The sequence below is a fragment of the Euleptes europaea genome, chromosome 1 (assembly GCF_029931775.1).
Source record: "Euleptes europaea isolate rEulEur1 chromosome 1, rEulEur1.hap1, whole genome shotgun sequence".
NCBI classification, from domain to species: Eukaryota; Metazoa; Chordata; class Lepidosauria; order Squamata; family Sphaerodactylidae; genus Euleptes; species Euleptes europaea.
Genome location: NC_079312.1, coordinates 414,673 through 432,108, shown reverse-complemented (window position 1 = coordinate 432,108; position 17,436 = coordinate 414,673). Strand labels below are relative to the sequence as shown.

The 17,436-nt window shown below is 55.2% G+C and overlaps 1 protein-coding gene across 1 annotated transcript in view; it reads left to right on the top strand.

Annotated features, from left to right (window-relative positions):
* Positions 1-17,436, top strand: part of COL11A2 (collagen type XI alpha 2 chain) — an 80,070-nt gene that overhangs the window by 44,710 nt on the left and 17,924 nt on the right. The window contains exons 27-42 of the mRNA XM_056866884.1: positions 222-266; positions 2,441-2,494; positions 3,814-3,858; positions 6,197-6,250; positions 6,546-6,653; positions 6,816-6,869; positions 8,573-8,626; positions 9,152-9,196; positions 10,097-10,150; positions 10,928-10,972; positions 11,483-11,536; positions 11,628-11,681; positions 12,998-13,051; positions 13,285-13,392; positions 14,563-14,652; positions 16,623-16,676. Of these exons, the coding sequence (XP_056722862.1) occupies positions 222-266; positions 2,441-2,494; positions 3,814-3,858; positions 6,197-6,250; positions 6,546-6,653; positions 6,816-6,869; positions 8,573-8,626; positions 9,152-9,196; positions 10,097-10,150; positions 10,928-10,972; positions 11,483-11,536; positions 11,628-11,681; positions 12,998-13,051; positions 13,285-13,392; positions 14,563-14,652; positions 16,623-16,676 (972 nt within the window). The remainder of the gene's footprint in view (positions 1-221; positions 267-2,440; positions 2,495-3,813; positions 3,859-6,196; positions 6,251-6,545; positions 6,654-6,815; positions 6,870-8,572; positions 8,627-9,151; positions 9,197-10,096; positions 10,151-10,927; positions 10,973-11,482; positions 11,537-11,627; positions 11,682-12,997; positions 13,052-13,284; positions 13,393-14,562; positions 14,653-16,622; positions 16,677-17,436) is intronic.

Below are 17,436 nucleotides of genomic sequence, written 5' to 3'. Positions count from 1 at the left end.
ATGGAGTAGTGGGGGGGGGGCACTGGGGTGTGTGGAGGGGGGAGGTAGTTGTGAATTTCCTGCATTGTGCAGGGGGTTGGACTAGATGACCCTGGTGGTCCCTTCCAACTCTAGGATTCTATATGGCCTGGAAGCCATTTTGAACAGGAAGCCCTCAGGCCAAATTCGAGTCCGTGTGCAGTGTACCAACGCCCTCCCTCCCTCCCGTTCTCTTCTCTTAGGGCCACCCTGGGAAAGAGGGTCACCCTGGAACCAAAGGAAACCAGGTAAGTAGCCGGCCTTTGAAGGTGTCTTCCGAAGACTTCGTTCCCCAGCTGGGCTTTTCTGGGACTTGGGAGGGCGCACCAAGAGCGATTGCCAGCTTTCCATATGGCGAGGCTGTCCCGTGGCTGCTGTCCGCCGATGCCCGGGGGCATCCACACAACCAAGCCCCTTCCAAACCAACCATCCAGAGAGGGGAAGGCACATTTGGAAATAATCTTGTGTGTGGTGAGAACGGTGACTTTCCCTACACGGAGTGAGGCACACGTGAACACAAACATGAAGCAGCTTTGTAGTGGATCGGACCCTCCGTCCGATCAGGGTCAGAGTTGCCTACTCAGACTGGCAGTGGCTCTCCAGGGTCTCAGGCAGAGAAGGGTCTTTCACATCACCTACTTGCCTGGTCCTTTTAAGTGGAGATGCTGCCAGGAATTGATCCGGGGACCTTCTGCATGCCAAGCAGGTGCTCTGACACTGAGCCACAGTCCCTTGGTGCCTGGCCTTTAGAAGGGGAGTTTTGGTGGCCGACCGGCCCCACAGGTGGAGAGGCAAGGATCCCATGCTAAAGAACAGCTGGATTCGAACCCAGTAGCACCTTAGAGCTCAACAAGATTTTCGGGGTATGAGCTTTTGAGGGTCAAATCTCTCTTTGTGCAGAAGAAGCCACCCCTGGTGGGGGCTAGGGGGGTGGGGTCAGCATGGATCTGTTCCTGCTCGCGCTGGTCGGAAAGGGTGCAGCCAGCCCTGCGAGGGCCGTCTTGCACTTCCCGGGCCTGGTGGGGCTTTGACGGTGCCACAGAAGTCTGCCAAGACCGGCCAGTTGAGGGTGGCTCTGAGGGACTAGAGGGGCCCCCTCGGGTGCCAGCGGGGTTACGAGGCAGGCCCCGGGCGCCCCAGTCATTGTGAAGGAGCCACGAGATGCTATGCTGGGCTTGTGGCAAGAACGGCCAACACAGCTCTCGCTCCAGAGGTGCGCACGCTCCTTGGCATGTGCTTCTCTTCCAGGGCTGCCGCTTCTGCTTATATTTTCCTGGGAGCCTCTTTTTGTTTCTATTAAGTCATCCCTTTGAAGGCACATGCGTGAAAGGCTATGCCTTGGGGTCAGAATAGTGAAAAGGCTGCCAGGATCCCGCAACCGGGCACACTTAGCAAAGGTACCGACTCCGGGGGCTTCCTGGTGGTCAAAACGCAGGGCCTGAGTGGACTGGCCCCCTTGCAGGGGTTTTCTCCTCGAGCAAGTGCTCCTGCTGGACCCGTTTACCAGGAAGGGTCTCCGTATTCTGGTCCCTGGCCCCCTTTTTTTACCTTTAGGGGATGCCTTGAGGAAATACAGTCAGATGCCAGAAGTTTCTTCCATCAAGGTTCACCTGCATACACACACACCCCGGGAGTCTCTAGAACTTCAGTCTCTGTGAAGGCGGACGGATGCGCATCTTTCTCTAGAGCTGCGCATCCATGCCGATGCTCATGAGCACTGAGGCACCACCGTGCCTCCCTGGCCTTAAATTTCAGGCAGTGCAGGAGAGGGGGTGTCGGCAGAGGCACAGAGAAGGTTATTTCACAAGCGCAGCGGAGAGGCGGAGGCCCGTTCCCACGTCCTGTTTTTCTCACCTGCCCCGTGAGGCATCCCTTCCAGCCACCAGGGAGCAGGAGAATGAACACCTGAGCGGACCACCCTACCTCCTGCTCTGCCCACCAGGGGGCAGCACGCCCACGCAAATTGGGCCACGGATTTAGGGCCTTGTGCACACTTGTGCGCTTGTGTGCACTTCTCCACACACACACACACACACAAACACACTCTCTCTCTCTCTCTCTCTCTCTCTCTCTCGTTGTGGTGTGGAGGAACACGGGGCCCTTGTTTCAGGAGCAGAGAAATATTCCCAGCAGCCCACCTCTTTCTCTTGGCAGGGCTCCTGTGCCTTTTTCACAACTGACCAGTCAGTAGAAATTCAGCGGGTTTTGTTGTTGGCATAGAGGTAAAGTGATGGGGGAAAGCTACTCCCATTGGATTTCTGTCTGCCGTGAAGCATTTAAAAGTCAGATTGCAGGTGGGGTGGGAAGAAAAAGGCAGACCCTTCTGGGAGAAAGTTTCTGGGGAAAGGGGCTCGATTCCTCTTCCCCGTCATCCTTGTGCTTCTAAATCGGTCTCCTTCCTGCTTTTCTCCCTATCTTCCAGGGCCCTTCTGGTCCTCAAGGTACGATTGGCTACCCAGGCCCTCGTGGTGCAAAGGTAAGTACCTGAGTGGCCCACTGTCAGACTTCAGTACCTCGTTGCATCTCAGTAATAGTAAACTTCACTCCAGACGTTGCAGAGAGTTTAAAGTTTTATTAAGAAAGCAAACAGGTCAGTAGGTCTATACAAACTTAAGGTCAGAATACAGGTGGGGGAAATACTGGTCATTTTTATAGGGAACATACAGTACATTTGATGACATCATTGGTAGGACATGAAAGGGTGAGCGACAGCAGAGATGTTATGAATGAGAAAGGATACAAGGTGACAATAAGGAAGTGTTTGCCGGTGATTGCCCACTACTAAACCTCTTGGTGAAATTGATTAGCAAACGTCCGGGTGATCCCTGGGCTCCCAGGCATTGTTCCGCTGCGCCAGAGATCTCACAGCGGATCTCTATTGAAACGCTAATGCCTGGGGATCAAAGGAGTGAGAACGGGGTGGGTGGGTGGATGGTGGGTGGGAAGGAGACACGGAGCCTGCTTATCCGGGGCTCGACTGGACGCCCTCGCTGACACCCACAGGGCTTGACTTGACTGGGTTACCCATCATTGTGCTGCCCGTTCTTGTGCATTTTGGCAAACAGAGTGAATTGGGGGGCAGAACAGCTGGCATTTGGGGGGAGGGAGAAACCACATTTGGGAGGGAAGAGCGAAATTCACACCACTTGGATCCCTGATTTGTGGAGCAGAGGAGGGTTAGACCAGGAAGGAGCCTGTGGGACGTGGGTCGGTATCAGGGTCTGCTTTGGGAAACCGCTGGCTCTTTTCCTCTGGGACAGCCCCTCTTCTTCCACTCTGCTACAGAGTTCTCCCCATCCCGGCCCCCCTGTGTGTGGGGGAAATACTGCACCAGTTGAATTTTGGCTTCCTGTGCAGCCCTTTGAAAAGCACACGGGGGAAAGTGTCCCTTGGCCTAGGGTGAGAAATGGTCTTAATGGTCATAATAGATGTTCACTGGGGAAGACTGATCACGATGGGTAGCCATGTTAGTCCATCAATAGCAGTAGAAAAGAGCAAGAGTCCAGTAGCACCTTAAAGACTTAACAAAATTTCTGGCAGGATAGGAGTTTTCGTGAGTTTTCATGAGCCACAGCCAGAAATTTGTTAGTCTTTAAGGTGCTACTGGACTCTTGCTCTTTTCTACTGGAGAAGACTCTTGTGTGTGTGTGGGGGGGGGCTCCCCTTTGGATCCTCCATCCCTCAGCCCAAGATTTTGTCCCGGAGGTAGAGACGGAGAGCTGAGCTGTGCCTTTCCTTGAGGACATAACCCCCACCCACGCTAACCCTCCATGTCCTTTTCTCTCCCCTCTGCAGGGAGTTGACGGCATCCGTGGCTTGAAAGGGCACAAAGGGGAGAAGGTAAGCGGGGGGGGGGGTCTTGGGGGCCAAGATGGGGAAAGGGACTGGGGGGGGGGAAGGACAGCCAGTTTCTTCAGAAAGAGGACGCAACACACCCTGAGTGCCCCCCCTTCCAAGGGGCAGCTTTCCTCTGTCGCCTGGGGTCAGTCAGAGGTTCCCTTTTTCCGGAGCCACGTCTGTCCACACAGGCCGCCTCAGCCCCCCTCCCCACGGGCCTCCATTGTGTTTTCTGGCTTGCCAGAAATCCTTCTAATGAAAATATTTCAGCTTTCCCTAAACGGTGCGTGATTTTGCCGATTCCCAAAAACGTGGACCTGCTTACAGTGAAGATCGAGCTGATAGAGACCCCTTCAAAACAAGACAGACATGACTGGGGGTGCAGAATAAAAAGAGGACAGGCCTAATGTATATGTCAGAGATAAAGAAGACAGACGTAATATGGCGGTTTGGGCGACTGATGTGCGCTGACTTGAGGGATGGGTTTCCAGATGAGGGCTGACTCGTTCCTGGCCCCTGCATAGCATTCGCTGCTCGAGCCTTCATTTGTCACCCTGGTATTTTAAAAAAACCCTCACAAACTTTTTAAAGAGGTGCCAAATTGTTCCTGGGACGGTGGGGAGGGGCTGGGGCTGTGACATCACCAGCGGCACCTGTCTTCTCCCGCGGACACGCAGAGCCAAAGTTTTCATGGAGAAGGATGATCTGTTGAGGTCTGTCGGGCCGTCTTCTGTCTGCAAGAGCAGGACGGTTTGCGGGCTCTGCCACGCTGATCTCCCCGTCGGACAAAGCCCCCCCCCCTGGAAGCCGCAAAGAGAGCAAAGGCACCCCTGGGGAGGCTCAGCTCATATGCAAATTGATGCAAACGTAGCCGCTTTTGAACCAAGTCAGCGACAACAAGCCAGACTGGCCTTTTTGAAACCAACAGGTTCTCAGCTGGAGCAGGCTCCTTCCGGCTTGTCCTCCTTCCAAATCAATCCTCGCTTCTTCCAAGCCACCTGCCATGCTCCCTTCCCCCCCCCCAGCTACTCCTAGGGGCCTTTTCTCATGCTGGCCGGGCTGACGGCGATCCACTTGGGAACCTCAGCCTGCCCTACCTAGGAAGATGGGGAGCTCTTGAGGCCTTTTGAAAATGCAATACCCCCCCCAAATATTCTTTTGCTTGCCTTTGTACACTAAGCGTGTAGGGTAACCCTTCATGCCTCTGGCAACGGGGGTTGTGGCCCACAACTAAGATCCTAACTGTTGGCCAGTGACATTTTTTCAACCAACAGATTCGTCCCTTGGTGTCCCAGCCCAATAAGCACATGGAGGCAGGAGAAGGCTTAAAGATTTATTATTCAGCTGGATAACAGGGCTCCAGCCCAAAGCAGAAGCCGCCACTTTTAGTCCAGCGTAAGATTATATACTTGCCAAGAAGTCAGTCATTACAAACGTCGTGCTCTCCTCCTCTTTACAGCATCCTCTCCCCACCGTAGACACACCAAGTCATGTTAAGCCCACATCACATCTTTCCATACGACCCATGATCAAAAAATGGGAGGCGATTCTGCCTTTAGGGTGGGCAATTTACTATGCTAATGAAGCAACTCCTCTATACTCTGGCCTTGGCGGGAGCAAGGCTAATCGAACGGTGCTCAGAGCAGGGCACGGGGTGGGGGGCAACTGTGGATTACCTCTTGTCTCCTGCAACCGCATCAGGGGTCCGTGAATCCACAGCTGCTTTTACCTACTTCAGAAAGCTGCTCTCATTATTTTCATTCACCCTCCGCTCAGGCCCACGTTGCCACGAAGGCGCTGCACAGATTCTTGGTTTCGCGTGTGCAGGGGTCACGCGGGACTCACCCCGGTTGTTTGGCAGGCGGGTCTGTGTGTCTCAGGAGAGGAGACCCTGACTCGTGCTTTGTGGGGGCCTCGCTGGGAAACCGTGTTGGAGGACTGACTTGCGGCGTCCAAACCGACTGCAAACCGCCAAGTCCTTGAGTTGGGGGTTCCTGGGAGGTGCTTTGGGGGGCGAGGCCGGGGCCTCCTCAGTTGTCCCCCCCTCCCCAAGTTCAGCTTCCTTTCCCCCCCTGAGCTGACGGTGGTGTCCAAGCAGGCAATTGTGAGCAATTGTGAGCAAAGGACAATTGTGAGCGAGTGGGGAGCGGGGGGGGGGGGAATCCAGGGGGCTCCTCATGAGCAAGCGGGTCTTTGCACTTACTTGCCCCATACAAGGGGGAGAGGCACGGCCCAGTCCAAGAGCAGCATTCGCCTTCTGAGAGGGGGGGCTTTCTTGGGGGGGTAGTCCCGGGGACCCTTGTCTCCCACCCCCCGGCCTCATTGTTTCTGTTTCTCGCAGGGAGAAGAAGGATTTCCTGGCTTCAAGGGGGATGTGGGGGTGAAAGGTGACCGGGTAAGTGTGCCCCCCTCCACTCACCAGGAAGCCCCTCAGTCTTATTCTGGGACACACACCCCCCAAAAAATTGGGTGGTTCTGGCTTCTGCTTATGGGAGCCCCCTCCAGGATGGGAAATTCCTGGAGATTTGGTAGTGGGGAGGGTGGGGATGTGTCATAGAGTCCAACCTCCAGGGGATCTGCTCTCTGTAGTCTGGAGATCAGTTGCAATTCCAAAAGATCTCCGGGCCGCACCTGGAGGTTGGCAACCCTGTTTTTTTGCCTCACTCGCTCTGCCTTCTCTCCACGCTTAGGGGGAAGTCGGGGTCCCGGGGTCCCGAGGCGAGGACGGCCCGGAGGGTTCCAAAGGTCGGACGGGCCCCCCCGGAGATCTGGGCCCCCTCGGGCTTGTCGGAGAGAAGGTGAGGAAGGGTCTCGGCTGGCTGTTGTTGCGGGGGGGACTCCAGGCATCCACCCACCCCACCCCCATGCCCTGGCATGAAGGTGGGTCTCCACACTCAAAAGAAGAACTCCACCCTCCCAGCCCAACCCTCTCTTTATCTCTCTCTCTTTTCCCCCCGCAGGGGAAGCTGGGCGTTCCGGGCCTGCCAGGCTACCCGGGGAGGCAGGGCCCCAAGGTCAGTAGCATCCCTGACCCCCTCGACAGGGTCTTATTCCGAGAGAGGTCCTTGGGGTATGAAGAGCGGGCCGAGGGACTGAAGGAAGGGGAACCGAAGGGGCTTCAGACCCTGCCCTCGCCCTCCCAGGGACCCAAAGTCCGTGACGTGATCCTGCCGTTTTCAGTACCACCTTCTTTAATGGAGGGAAATGTCCATAAGGGAGACCCTTTGGGGGCTCCCAGCGGAGATCTTTCCGATCGCATTCTTCTGAACCCTGTTGGATACCAGGAGGTTGAAATTGGTTCCCGGTTCGTTCCCAGTTCCTGGTTCCTTATCTGCATGTCCTAGTTCCTGAACCCAGCCACAAATATTGAGGACAATTTAAAAGCTCTGCACCCCGAAATAAGGTTTGGACCACCACGCATCATACACCCCCACGTTCGGGGGACTCTGTCCTCCGAGGGGACGTGGGCTGGTTCCTGGTACAGCTCTTGAGCATACCGCTCTAAAGAGGGGTGTCCCCAGGACCAGTGCACATACAAACACTGTGCTGCATCCCAAAACAATCTTTGGACCACCCCACATCACCCCACATTTCCACTGAAGGGAAACTCTCCTGTGCGTCTCTCCCCCACCCCCAATTCGACTCGGTTAAGAGCCATGAGGTTATGTCGGACCCAGCTCTGCTGTGAAAAAACAAGTTAACGCAGCTGCAAAAAAAAACCCTCTTCCTTCCAACCCAGAAGACGGGCTCCTGCCTTGACGGGCTCCTGCCTTGATCTGGACCCACACCATGGTAGCATCGAGACTAGACTACTGTAATGCACTCCACGTAGGTTGCCCCTCAAAGTCAATTTGGAAACTCCAGTTTGTTCAAAACACCGCAGCTAGGTTATTATCCGGAGCCAGGCAGAGCCCGTCTGCCACCCCTCCGTTCTGCAGCCATTCCACCGGCTGCCCATCAATTACCAGGCTTCATTCGAGGAGTTGACTGTCACATACTAAGCACTTCGTGACAGTGGTCCGCCGTATCTGTGGGGCTGCGTCTTCCCCTCTGCCCCCCCCCACAACCGCTTTGCGCACACCTGAGCAGGGCCTTCTGCAGGTACCGACCTGCAAATGCGCAGAATCGACAACGGCCTTCTCTGCCGAGCCCCCTCCACCTTGTGGAACAGCCCTCCCGAGGAGGTCAGGAAGGCTCCCCCCCACTCCTGGCTTTTTGCAAACTTTGCAAAACTGAATGATCCAAGAAGGCATTTTTACTCAGGTAATAACAATATTGGAGGACATATTGGTTCATGGGGTCGCCATGAGTCGGAAGTGACTTGACAGCACTTAACACACACACACACACAATAACAATATGGTTCAGAAAGAAGCGAGGGGTAAAGTGTGAGGGGTCCAGTGTGCGTAGTGCACACTACCTGTGGCTGTAAGTGTGATCTTGCTGGGTAATTTCTACATTGTTGAATGTGTCGGATCAATGCTTATGCTGAGTTTCAGCTCCGTTTCAGATTTCTTCTTGTTTTCAGGTTTCCTCAGTCCAGACCCTGTTGCTTTGCTTCCCGTTGACTCACTCTTGGTAATCCGCCTTGAGTCCAAGTGAGAAAGGCGGACTGTATAGACCACAAATAAACACAGGTCCTTCTTGTCCCGATTTACCTCTCTCTTGCTCCCCCCCTCAATTCTCCTTACTAATGGCCTCTCTCCCCCCACCCCAGGGCTCACAAGGCTTCCCCGGATTTCCTGGGACAAATGGCGAGAAAGGAGGACGGGTGAGCAGCCCCCCCACCCCAAGATCTTCTCTGTAGGGGCCCTGGGAAGGATAGGAAGGGCTGGAGGTGTCTAATTTTGGGGTCAGGAGGTGCCTCTCAAGAGGCCCCAATCCAAAGAGCTGGGGGGGGAGGAGAGGGTGTTTGGGGGGCTGGGAGGTGCCCTGGAAGCTTCAGGGGGTCCCAGGAAGGAAGGAGGCTCCCATTGGCCAGGTTAGGCAGGTGTGGTTTGTGGGTGGAAGGGATCCGGCTCCACTGGTGGTGAGCGGAGGAGAGCCTCCCTGCGAGTCGCGCTCTCTGGCCCGGAAGCCCCTTCCTGGTCCTTCGTTGGGATGGCATGAGACTTGTCCAGGTGGGGGGGGGGAATGGAGAAAACGCACTCTGCACATCCTCGTTGGCCCCTACTTAATATTTCACAGTTTCCAGCCCTTCCTGAATAGGTTTTATGGTAAAGGAAATGGAGGGGGGGGAAGGTGTTTGCGGGATTCGGCTCTTCAGGTCTCTCCTTGTTCTCTTCCTCCTTTGCAGGGTCTCTCCGGGAAGGCCGGGCCCCGAGGCGAGCGGGGGCCCACAGTGAGTATTTCAGAGAGGGTTTGGGGAGGAGAAGGACATGGGGGGGCTATACGGCAGGTGCGGGGTGTGTGTGGGGGAAAGCAAAGGCTCTGTGCCCTCTCTCCATCCCAGTTTCCCCTTCCTGCCCTCTAAGTGGCCCTTAATTCCCATCAAGAGCCCCACGAGAAGCCCCCTCTTCCCTTAGGAGCTGCCCCCCCCCCACATTCCAGATACTTAGGAAGGAGTTCTTCGGGGAGGGGGTGGTGCACCAGATTCCCCTTTTTATCCTGCTCCAAACTTGGACCTTCCCAGTGAAGGACCTGGGGGTGGGGGCCGACGTGGGGGGCCTGGAGCATCGCTGCAGAAGAGTATCAACAAACATACAGGTTGAGCAGGTGTGTGTGGGGGGGAGGGCCGGCCGAAGCAGGCAGGTCACGTGCCCTCTCAAGCAGGATCCATCCCCTCTGCCCCCCCCCCCAGCAAATCCAACCGGGAATGGTTAGCCATCAGGGCCCCTTGCGAAGGGAACCGGAAGGAGCCCCACCCCAGAGAGGGGAGACTCCCAAGGGAGATGGGTGGGTGGGTGGCGTGTGTCAGAGGGTCTTTTTTTGGACTGGCTGAGCCCTGGGGGGGGGCGCCATCCCCAGACTCCACCAGGCACTCCGGGACGGGCCCACAGGAGGGTGTGAACAGGAAGCTGCTCAGTATCCAGTCTTAACTTCCACGTTCTTGGCACGGAAGATGTTTTTGTCCCTGGAAGTGGGTGGGGGGAAGGGGTCCCTGGGGGCAGACCTGTGGCTCTTCTGTGGGGGGAGGGGAGGGGTTCAGCCCCCGCCCCAGGACCGATGGCGGGGCTCCTGACAATGGTGGCTCTTATTGTGTATCTCCCCTCTCCCCCTATTTCCCCCTCTCTTTCTCTAGGGCCCCAGAGGTCAGCGTGGGCCACGAGGAGCCACGGGGAAACCTGGAGCAAAGGTCGGCTTGTGGGGCCACAAGGGAATGGGGCTGGTCTCTCCCCCCCCACAGGGGTTGTGGGGGAGGGAGCTGGGGGAGCTTCTGGGGGAGGGGACAGGCCTTTCCTGCTGGGAGCCTCAGAGCCCCAGCCAAAAACTGCCAGGCATTTGTAATGCAAATGAGCCTTTTGGCTGACCCGCATTTAGCATTTGCATTGACAACTGCTTTTCTCAGTGTGGACTGGTCCTAAGGGCAGAGGGGCCAAATGAAGCCTCAGGTGAGAATGCCGCTTGTGTCTGTGTGCCTGCCTGTCTGCAAAGGCTGTCCCTCCCTCACAGGTTGACCAGACCTTCGTGGGCCTCAGGGCTTCTTTCTCACCATCTCTTCCACTGGAAACCGACTTTCCTGCACTCGCCTCTGAAAGATGCAATTGGGGACGGGGGAGGTGGACCTTGGCAGTGGGGCTTTGCAGGGGGGCCTGCCAAAGAATGTGTGGGGTCCCCCTCCTCCCTTCTGACATTACAAACCCCACCCCCACCCCACACACACACCATGTTCTTTTCCTTCTTCCAACCAGCACTGGATAAGTTGGCCTGGAGGCCGCTGCTTGAGGCCCAGCTCCACATTGTGTGTGTGTGTGTAGGGGGGGATAACCCTCCCGTTGCCCCCTGGCACTGGGGTTCAGGGTCCGACTGCCTGTGGGTATGGAATCCCCCATTGGTCACTGTGCCATAGTATCAGGTGCACGGCCCCCGTCTAACAACCCCCTCCCCTCTCTCTTGAATCCTCTCCGCGCAGGGCACCTCCGGCAGTGAAGGACCGTCTGGACCTAATGGGGAGCGGGTGAGTAGTAGTAATAATAATAGTAATAATAATAATTTTATTCTTCTATCCCGCTCTCCCCGAGAGAGCCGGGCTCAGAGTGACGAACAACGAATTAACACATCAATACATGGAATTCAGTAATACATTAAAACCACTTGCATACAATTGATAAAAGCCCCGTGTATATATAACAAATTCTAAAATGAGAATGTATTAGTACATAAATATTAAAATGGCCCACCTTAGCGGTGTCTCCATTGTACAGGCAACAGGTCCCCCCAACTAGGAATCAGACTAGCAAGGATGTTAAAAAGAAAGGGGGATGGGGAGGAGACAGGGTGTAGGTGAACAGGCGGCCCTCGACACCCCCTATTGCACCCCCAAGGCCCTGTCAGCCTGCTGCTCAGTGGGGCTCTGGCACACCCAGCACTCCATGCCCCAGGCCATGCCCACCACGGCCCCCAGACCCCCCCCCAGACCCTTGGCCTCCCTCCCCCCTCACGGGCCTTCCTCTTTCTCCTCCTCCAGGGGCTGCCGGGACCGCAAGGGCCAAACGGGTTCCCTGGACCAAAAGGACCCCCGGTGAGTCAGCAGCCCCCCTCGCCCCACTCCCTTCCTACCCCCTACCCCCCCTTCTGGCTCCCTGACCCCGTTTCCTGCCATCTGTCCACAGGGTCCCCCCGGGAAAGATGGGCTGCCAGGCCACCCCGGACAGCGTGGAGAAGTGGTAAGTCCCTCTCTGGTGGGGGCTTTCCCCGTTCCTCTTAGGGCTGCTACTACTTAACGCTTCTGGTTGCTTCCAGGTTGCTCCATCCCTGCTACTCTCTCCTGCTTGCCTCTGCTCTCCTTGTCCTCCTTATTTCCACACTGCCAGGTAATGATTTATCTCAGATCTTTTTCATCTTACGATGTAGTCCTCCAGCCACCTTCTGGAAAGGTGGCCTAGAAATGTTCCACAGAAAATAAATTCTCAAAGTACTCAGAGGTTACTCTTTGCTTACTCCTCTTGTGTTTCCTTTACAATAGCATTAGTCTCTACTTGTGTTTTCAAATTCTGTTTGGCACTAACTCTTCAAATGTACAAGGGACTTTGGTTTCTCCTGTGCGTTGTTACTCCAGCATTGCTCCAGATTTACTCCTAGGTTACACACTAGCCAAAGAAACGTTTTTTGCAGGCTGTTCCTTTATACTCTGGCCCCTAGTCTTAACTCTTCAGTGTTTTTTCCCTCTTTGGCTGCCTCTGTGTACCTCTTCCCTTGGGGGTCAGGTCAAGGGCTGGCTCCTCAAAGGGGTCCCGTCTTGCCCCACGGAGGTGGGGCTTGTGTGGTCACCTTTGGGACCTCTGTAATTGCTCAGGCACAACCGAGGTTAGTTAAGTGATCCTCTGAGCATGCCTCCTCTGCTGATGAACGAGGCCCTTCTAGTCTGGCTTTCTTTGAAAAGATCCCGGCAATCTCTGAGGGAGCCAGGCAGTAGGCAGTCTATGAGCAAAGGACCTGGGGTCTCCCAGTGGATCTCCAGTCTACCTTCCGCTCACCCCCAGACTAACAACACCAATAACCTTCCAACATATATCCCCATGAACCATCCTCTGTTGTTTGGCCCACTAACTGGCACTCAACAGTAGACTGCCTCTGAATACGGAGGCTCCACTCCCCGGCCTGCTGCTAGATATGTGTGCCACAAGCCAATAATACTCCTGTAGCATAAAAATGTCTGTCTGGATCGCATCCAAAGGCCTCCCCAGCCCAGCATCCCGGTGTCCTCTGAGAAGGCACCGAACAGACCTCAGGGTACCACAGCCCTTCTTCACCGCCTGTCCTGTAACAACAGGCACTCTGCTGCATGCTCAGGGGCACTCTTTCTCTTCTGCATGTCTTAGAACTGGTCCCAAGCATTGCCACAGGAAGGGTCTGGCTGAATGTCTCAGTGCAAAGGCCTTTGGTCCTGCCTGCTTCAACCCTCAATCTCTGAGTGGGGGTGGCAGGAAGTTGCCCCAGAGCAAAGACACATGCCTCCCCCTCTCTCTCCTCCCCCACCCAGGGCTTCCAAGGCAAGACCGGCACCACCGGACCTCCAGGAGTGGTGGGACCTCAGGTAAGGAGTGGCTGATCTCCCTGGCCCCTCCCGGCGTGGGTTGGGAGTGAGGGACCCCTGGTGCTGAACGGACTCCCCCCGGAATTCAAGCCGAACTGGACTCCCTGGCTCTTAGGGTGGGCGCGGGGAGGGGAAGAGGGGGGCAGTCTGGGCCCAGAGTCTGGGCTGGGGGATCAAGACCAGCTTCATAATCTCAAGTCCCGCAGCAGCCGTCTTCCCCCTTCCTCTGACAGGGATCTGCGGGAGAAACGGGGCAGATGGGGGAGAGAGGGCACCCGGGCCCACCTGGGCCGCCCGGAGAGCAGGGCCTGCCCGGACCGTCCGGCAAAGAAGGCACGAAGGTAGGGGGCCGTTGGATTCCGGGCTCGTGCAGGGGTGGGTGATCTGGGGAGGGGGCTGCTGAGAGGGGGGAGGGGGCTGTCTTGGGGGGTGGGGCCAGCACATCCACACTGCAAATGTCAACTGGTTTCAAACCACTTTATGATAAAAACCTAGAGGAGCCCGTCTAGTCTAGGATCTAGCAACAAACAGGGTTTAGACCGTGACAAATTATTTAATCTCTGCACCCAGTCTGGAGACCCTCCGTGGAACTCCGCTCTTGGAGAGTGAAGGGTCTCAGGGGCTGGTCACAGCAGTGGAGTCCCCCGTGAGGGTCTCCCGAGCAAGCCCTCCGAGAGAGATGCCTCTCTTGCAGCCCCATGAAATATTTGGGGGTCCCCACATCAGATCTTTGGCCAGCAGAACAAACAGAGAACTTCTTGGAGTTGGTGGTTTTGTTTCAAATAAAGCAGAACTCTTTTTAATAGGCAAGATATTGACAAATATAAATGGAAGCAAATTAACCCAATGAATCCAGAATAAATGCTTCGAATAAAAATCAGGTCTCCTGACATGTCTCAAACTCAGCTGTACATAGTTATTACAGGTGTTTTTTTTTTAAGATTAAGGCAAATCAGGTTATAAACTGATGGGCTGAATGCTGCATGAAACGGGAAGTTCGGCGCGGAAGACACGCTCACTCGGCATAAGGCCTTCTCTGACTGGAAGCCGCCAGTTAGGAACAGAGATAAATCTCTCTGACGCTTGATTGTCCTCTAAATGAAATGATTTCTCCCTAAAGGGGTTATGAGGATAAATAACAGGGGGGACTTGGATCACGATGGGTGGCCATAGGAGGAGAAAAGAGTCTGTAGCAGGAGAAAAGAGTCCCAGAGCACCTTAAAGACTAACACAATTTCTGGCAAAGGGATTGTGGAGTGCTTTTGAGAGTCACACAGCTCCCTTCCTCAGAACTAGGTGGACTTGGATACATCCTAATAACTCTCATTACATTTCCAAAGCAAGGTTCCCAATTAAAAAGCAATCTGCTATTTCTTCAGCTGCACTATTGAATTGTCAGGTGAGGCTTTCAGATGTGCAGCAGTGTCGATCAGCAGTAGAAGAGAAGTCCAGGGTGGTCTTTGTGCTCGCGGGCTGAGCGTGTTTGTGGGCATTTGTTTCCTGTGTTTCAGGGGGACCCTGGCCCTGTCGGGGCCCTAGGAAAGGACGGCCCAGCGGGACTGCGAGGTTTCCCTGGAGAGCGTGGCCTACCTGGGACTCCCGTACGTACCTTTTCCTCTTTCCAGGCAGATGTTAGATTTCTGGAAATGTGGAGGCCAGGGTGGTTCAGCTTCTGGGGAGAAAGGGGAGGCGTATTTTGGAGGAAGTATGAGCTATTTTGTGTTGATCAGGGGAGGGGCCGTGGCTCAGTGGCTTGGCTTGCAGAAGGTCCCGGGTTTGATCCCCGGCAGCATCTCCAGTTTAAAGAACCAGGCAGGAGGTGATGGGAAAGACCTTTCTCTGCCTGAGACCCTGGAGAGCTGCTGCCAGTCGGAGTGGGCAGTGCCAATGTTCGGAGTCAATGTAAAGCCGCTTCATGTGTCCGTGTGATCTCAGCATTGTGGACTGGCTTAAAGCCACGGGCTACAAATAGAGTGGCTTCACTTAAGATGAAGGGCTTCCCGAGGGAGGGAGGGTGTGTGCCAGAGTGGCGTAGTGGTTAAGAGCAGCGGACTCTAATCTGGAGAACTGGGTTTGGTTCCCCGTTCCTCCAAAAGCAGCCTGCTTGGTGACCTTGGGTTGGTTACAGTTCTCTCCGAACTCTCTTAGCCCCACCTACCCCACAAGGTGTCTGTTGTTTGGTGGGGGGAGAGAAGGCGATTGTAAGCCGCTTTGAGACTCCTTAGAGAAAAGCAGGGTATAAAAACCTACTGTTCTTCTGCATCCCTTCTCCCATTAGGTCTGCCCCGTTTCTCTCTCCGTACCTTCCCTTTGGTTTCATTAATAGGGTTGTCAGGTCCCTCTTCGCCAGCGGGGCGGAGCCTGAGGAGGGAGGGGTTTGTGGAGGGAAGGGACTTCAGTGCCATAGAGTCCAACTGCCAAAGTGGCCATTTTCTCCAGGTGAACTGATCTCTATCAGCTGGAGATCCATTGTAATAGCAGGAGATCTCCAGGTAGTACCTAGAGTTTGGCAACCTTATTCATTCACCGTTCACAATTTTCAGAGCCTGTCTGCCTGTCCACAGCCTCTCACTGCAAAGAAGGATTCTCGTGGTGTTTTGGCACAAACTCCCCTTTTCTGCAAATGCGGGGCTCGTTCTGCTGCTTCCTTCTCACAAGGCGGCATTTTCACTATAAACTCTACCCCAAAGGATCGCTGGGCATAATGCCCACTTGGCAGTCTGATCTACCCAGGACACTTTCTACCTCCCCGCATGCATACATTCTATACATCAGCAAGGGAGAGATGCAGATATGGCCCCGTGCTGCTCCCTTCTCACCCACGTTGCCTCTGCTATGACCCTGATATTGGCCTGACACCTACAAAATTAGGCCAAAGGCATACCCATAGAAAGAGAAGAGGGTATCCCAACTCTGGAAGAAGTCCCGCCCTCCAAATCAAATGACAGATGTGCCAGCCAATAAATCCAGCGTTGGCCTGTCTTGCCCTCCCCCCCAGCCCCTCTTGGGATTGACTGGAGGGGGATATTTCTTGGTGACAACACAGGCGCTGGTCAATCAGAGCTGTGCACAGACAGGTTCCACTTCAAACTGACCTTGCCGCGGCCAGCTTTGGACAAAAGGGGTCAGTTTGGGCTGGACGCAGCAAAGGCACTTCCAGATGGGTTCTTCTGCTCCCAAAACATTACTTGTGTCTTCATGGCGTGCCTCTGCCTTAGAGAAGCACTAGCTTCCTCACAAGGGCCATCTTGACACCCCACCATGTTCCACTGCTGAGTCTATTCACAAGTAGGTGTGTCACTCGGAGGGGACGGGGAAGTTGTTTGGGATGTCCTCTGTGGGAAAGTTCTCTTGTGTGACCCTCAGTGTTACGGACTTGCCCGCGTGAGAAAGTCCCTGGAGAGCAAAGACCGACTGGGGACCATCCAGAGTGATAAGAACATCGAGAGCGAGGGCCTTTCTGGGAGGGATTTTTTTGGAGGGGGCCTCATTGTGCTCCCCCCGCCTGGCCTCTCTCCCTTATGAGCTTTGCCGGTCAGGCCAACGGGATTCTTTCTCTTGCTGTCCGCAGGGCGGTGGTGGTTTGAAAGGCAACGAGGGACCAGCTGGCCCCCCAGGACCTGCTGTGAGTACTTCTGCTCCCCTCCTGGCCCCCAGACACCCTCCATTCCCAGCCTGGGCATGGACGTGGCTCCGCTCTCCTCCCCCCACCCTGGCATCAGAGCAGTTGCTTGGATGCCCCACCCGTGGGATGTGGTTGGAGGCGGTGGGGCCCCCTCTCCGGTCTCTCTCCTGGGAATCAGGCGTGGGAGGGAAGGGAAAGGGTGGGGGGAGCGGGGAATGCCCTCGTCCACAGGGCAAGGCGGAAATGTGCTTGTGTGCCAATCCTCCCCCTAAATCTGCGTGCAGCCAGGAGAATTGGCTGGCACGTGCATGGGCCCAAGCGTTCTCAGAGGCACAGTGCCAGGCATTTTGACCACAGACAGTTCTGTGGCTACTGCAGGGAATTTGCCTTGTGTGGAAATGAGAAGCATCACTTTGCAGGATCAAAGCCACAAACTGCGCCTTGTCCTGCTTTCCGGCCTTTGCCAGCAGCCAGCCAGCCAAATACTCAGCCATCAGTCTTCTGTTGTTCTCGGCCAAGCGGCCGAGACTGCTTCTGAACATAGAGGTTCCATTATCAGCAGTTACAGCTAAAAGCCTTCGCTAGACCCATTCTCTCAACATTTATTTTTACAAGAGCTGCCTACAAGAGCTCCAGGTGTCCCGGTGCATTTTTAATTTTCCTTGCCACTCATAGAATCATAGAGTTGGAAGGGACCACTAGGGTCATCTAGTCCAACCCGCAGCCCAATGCAGGAAATTCACAACCACCCTCCCCCTAT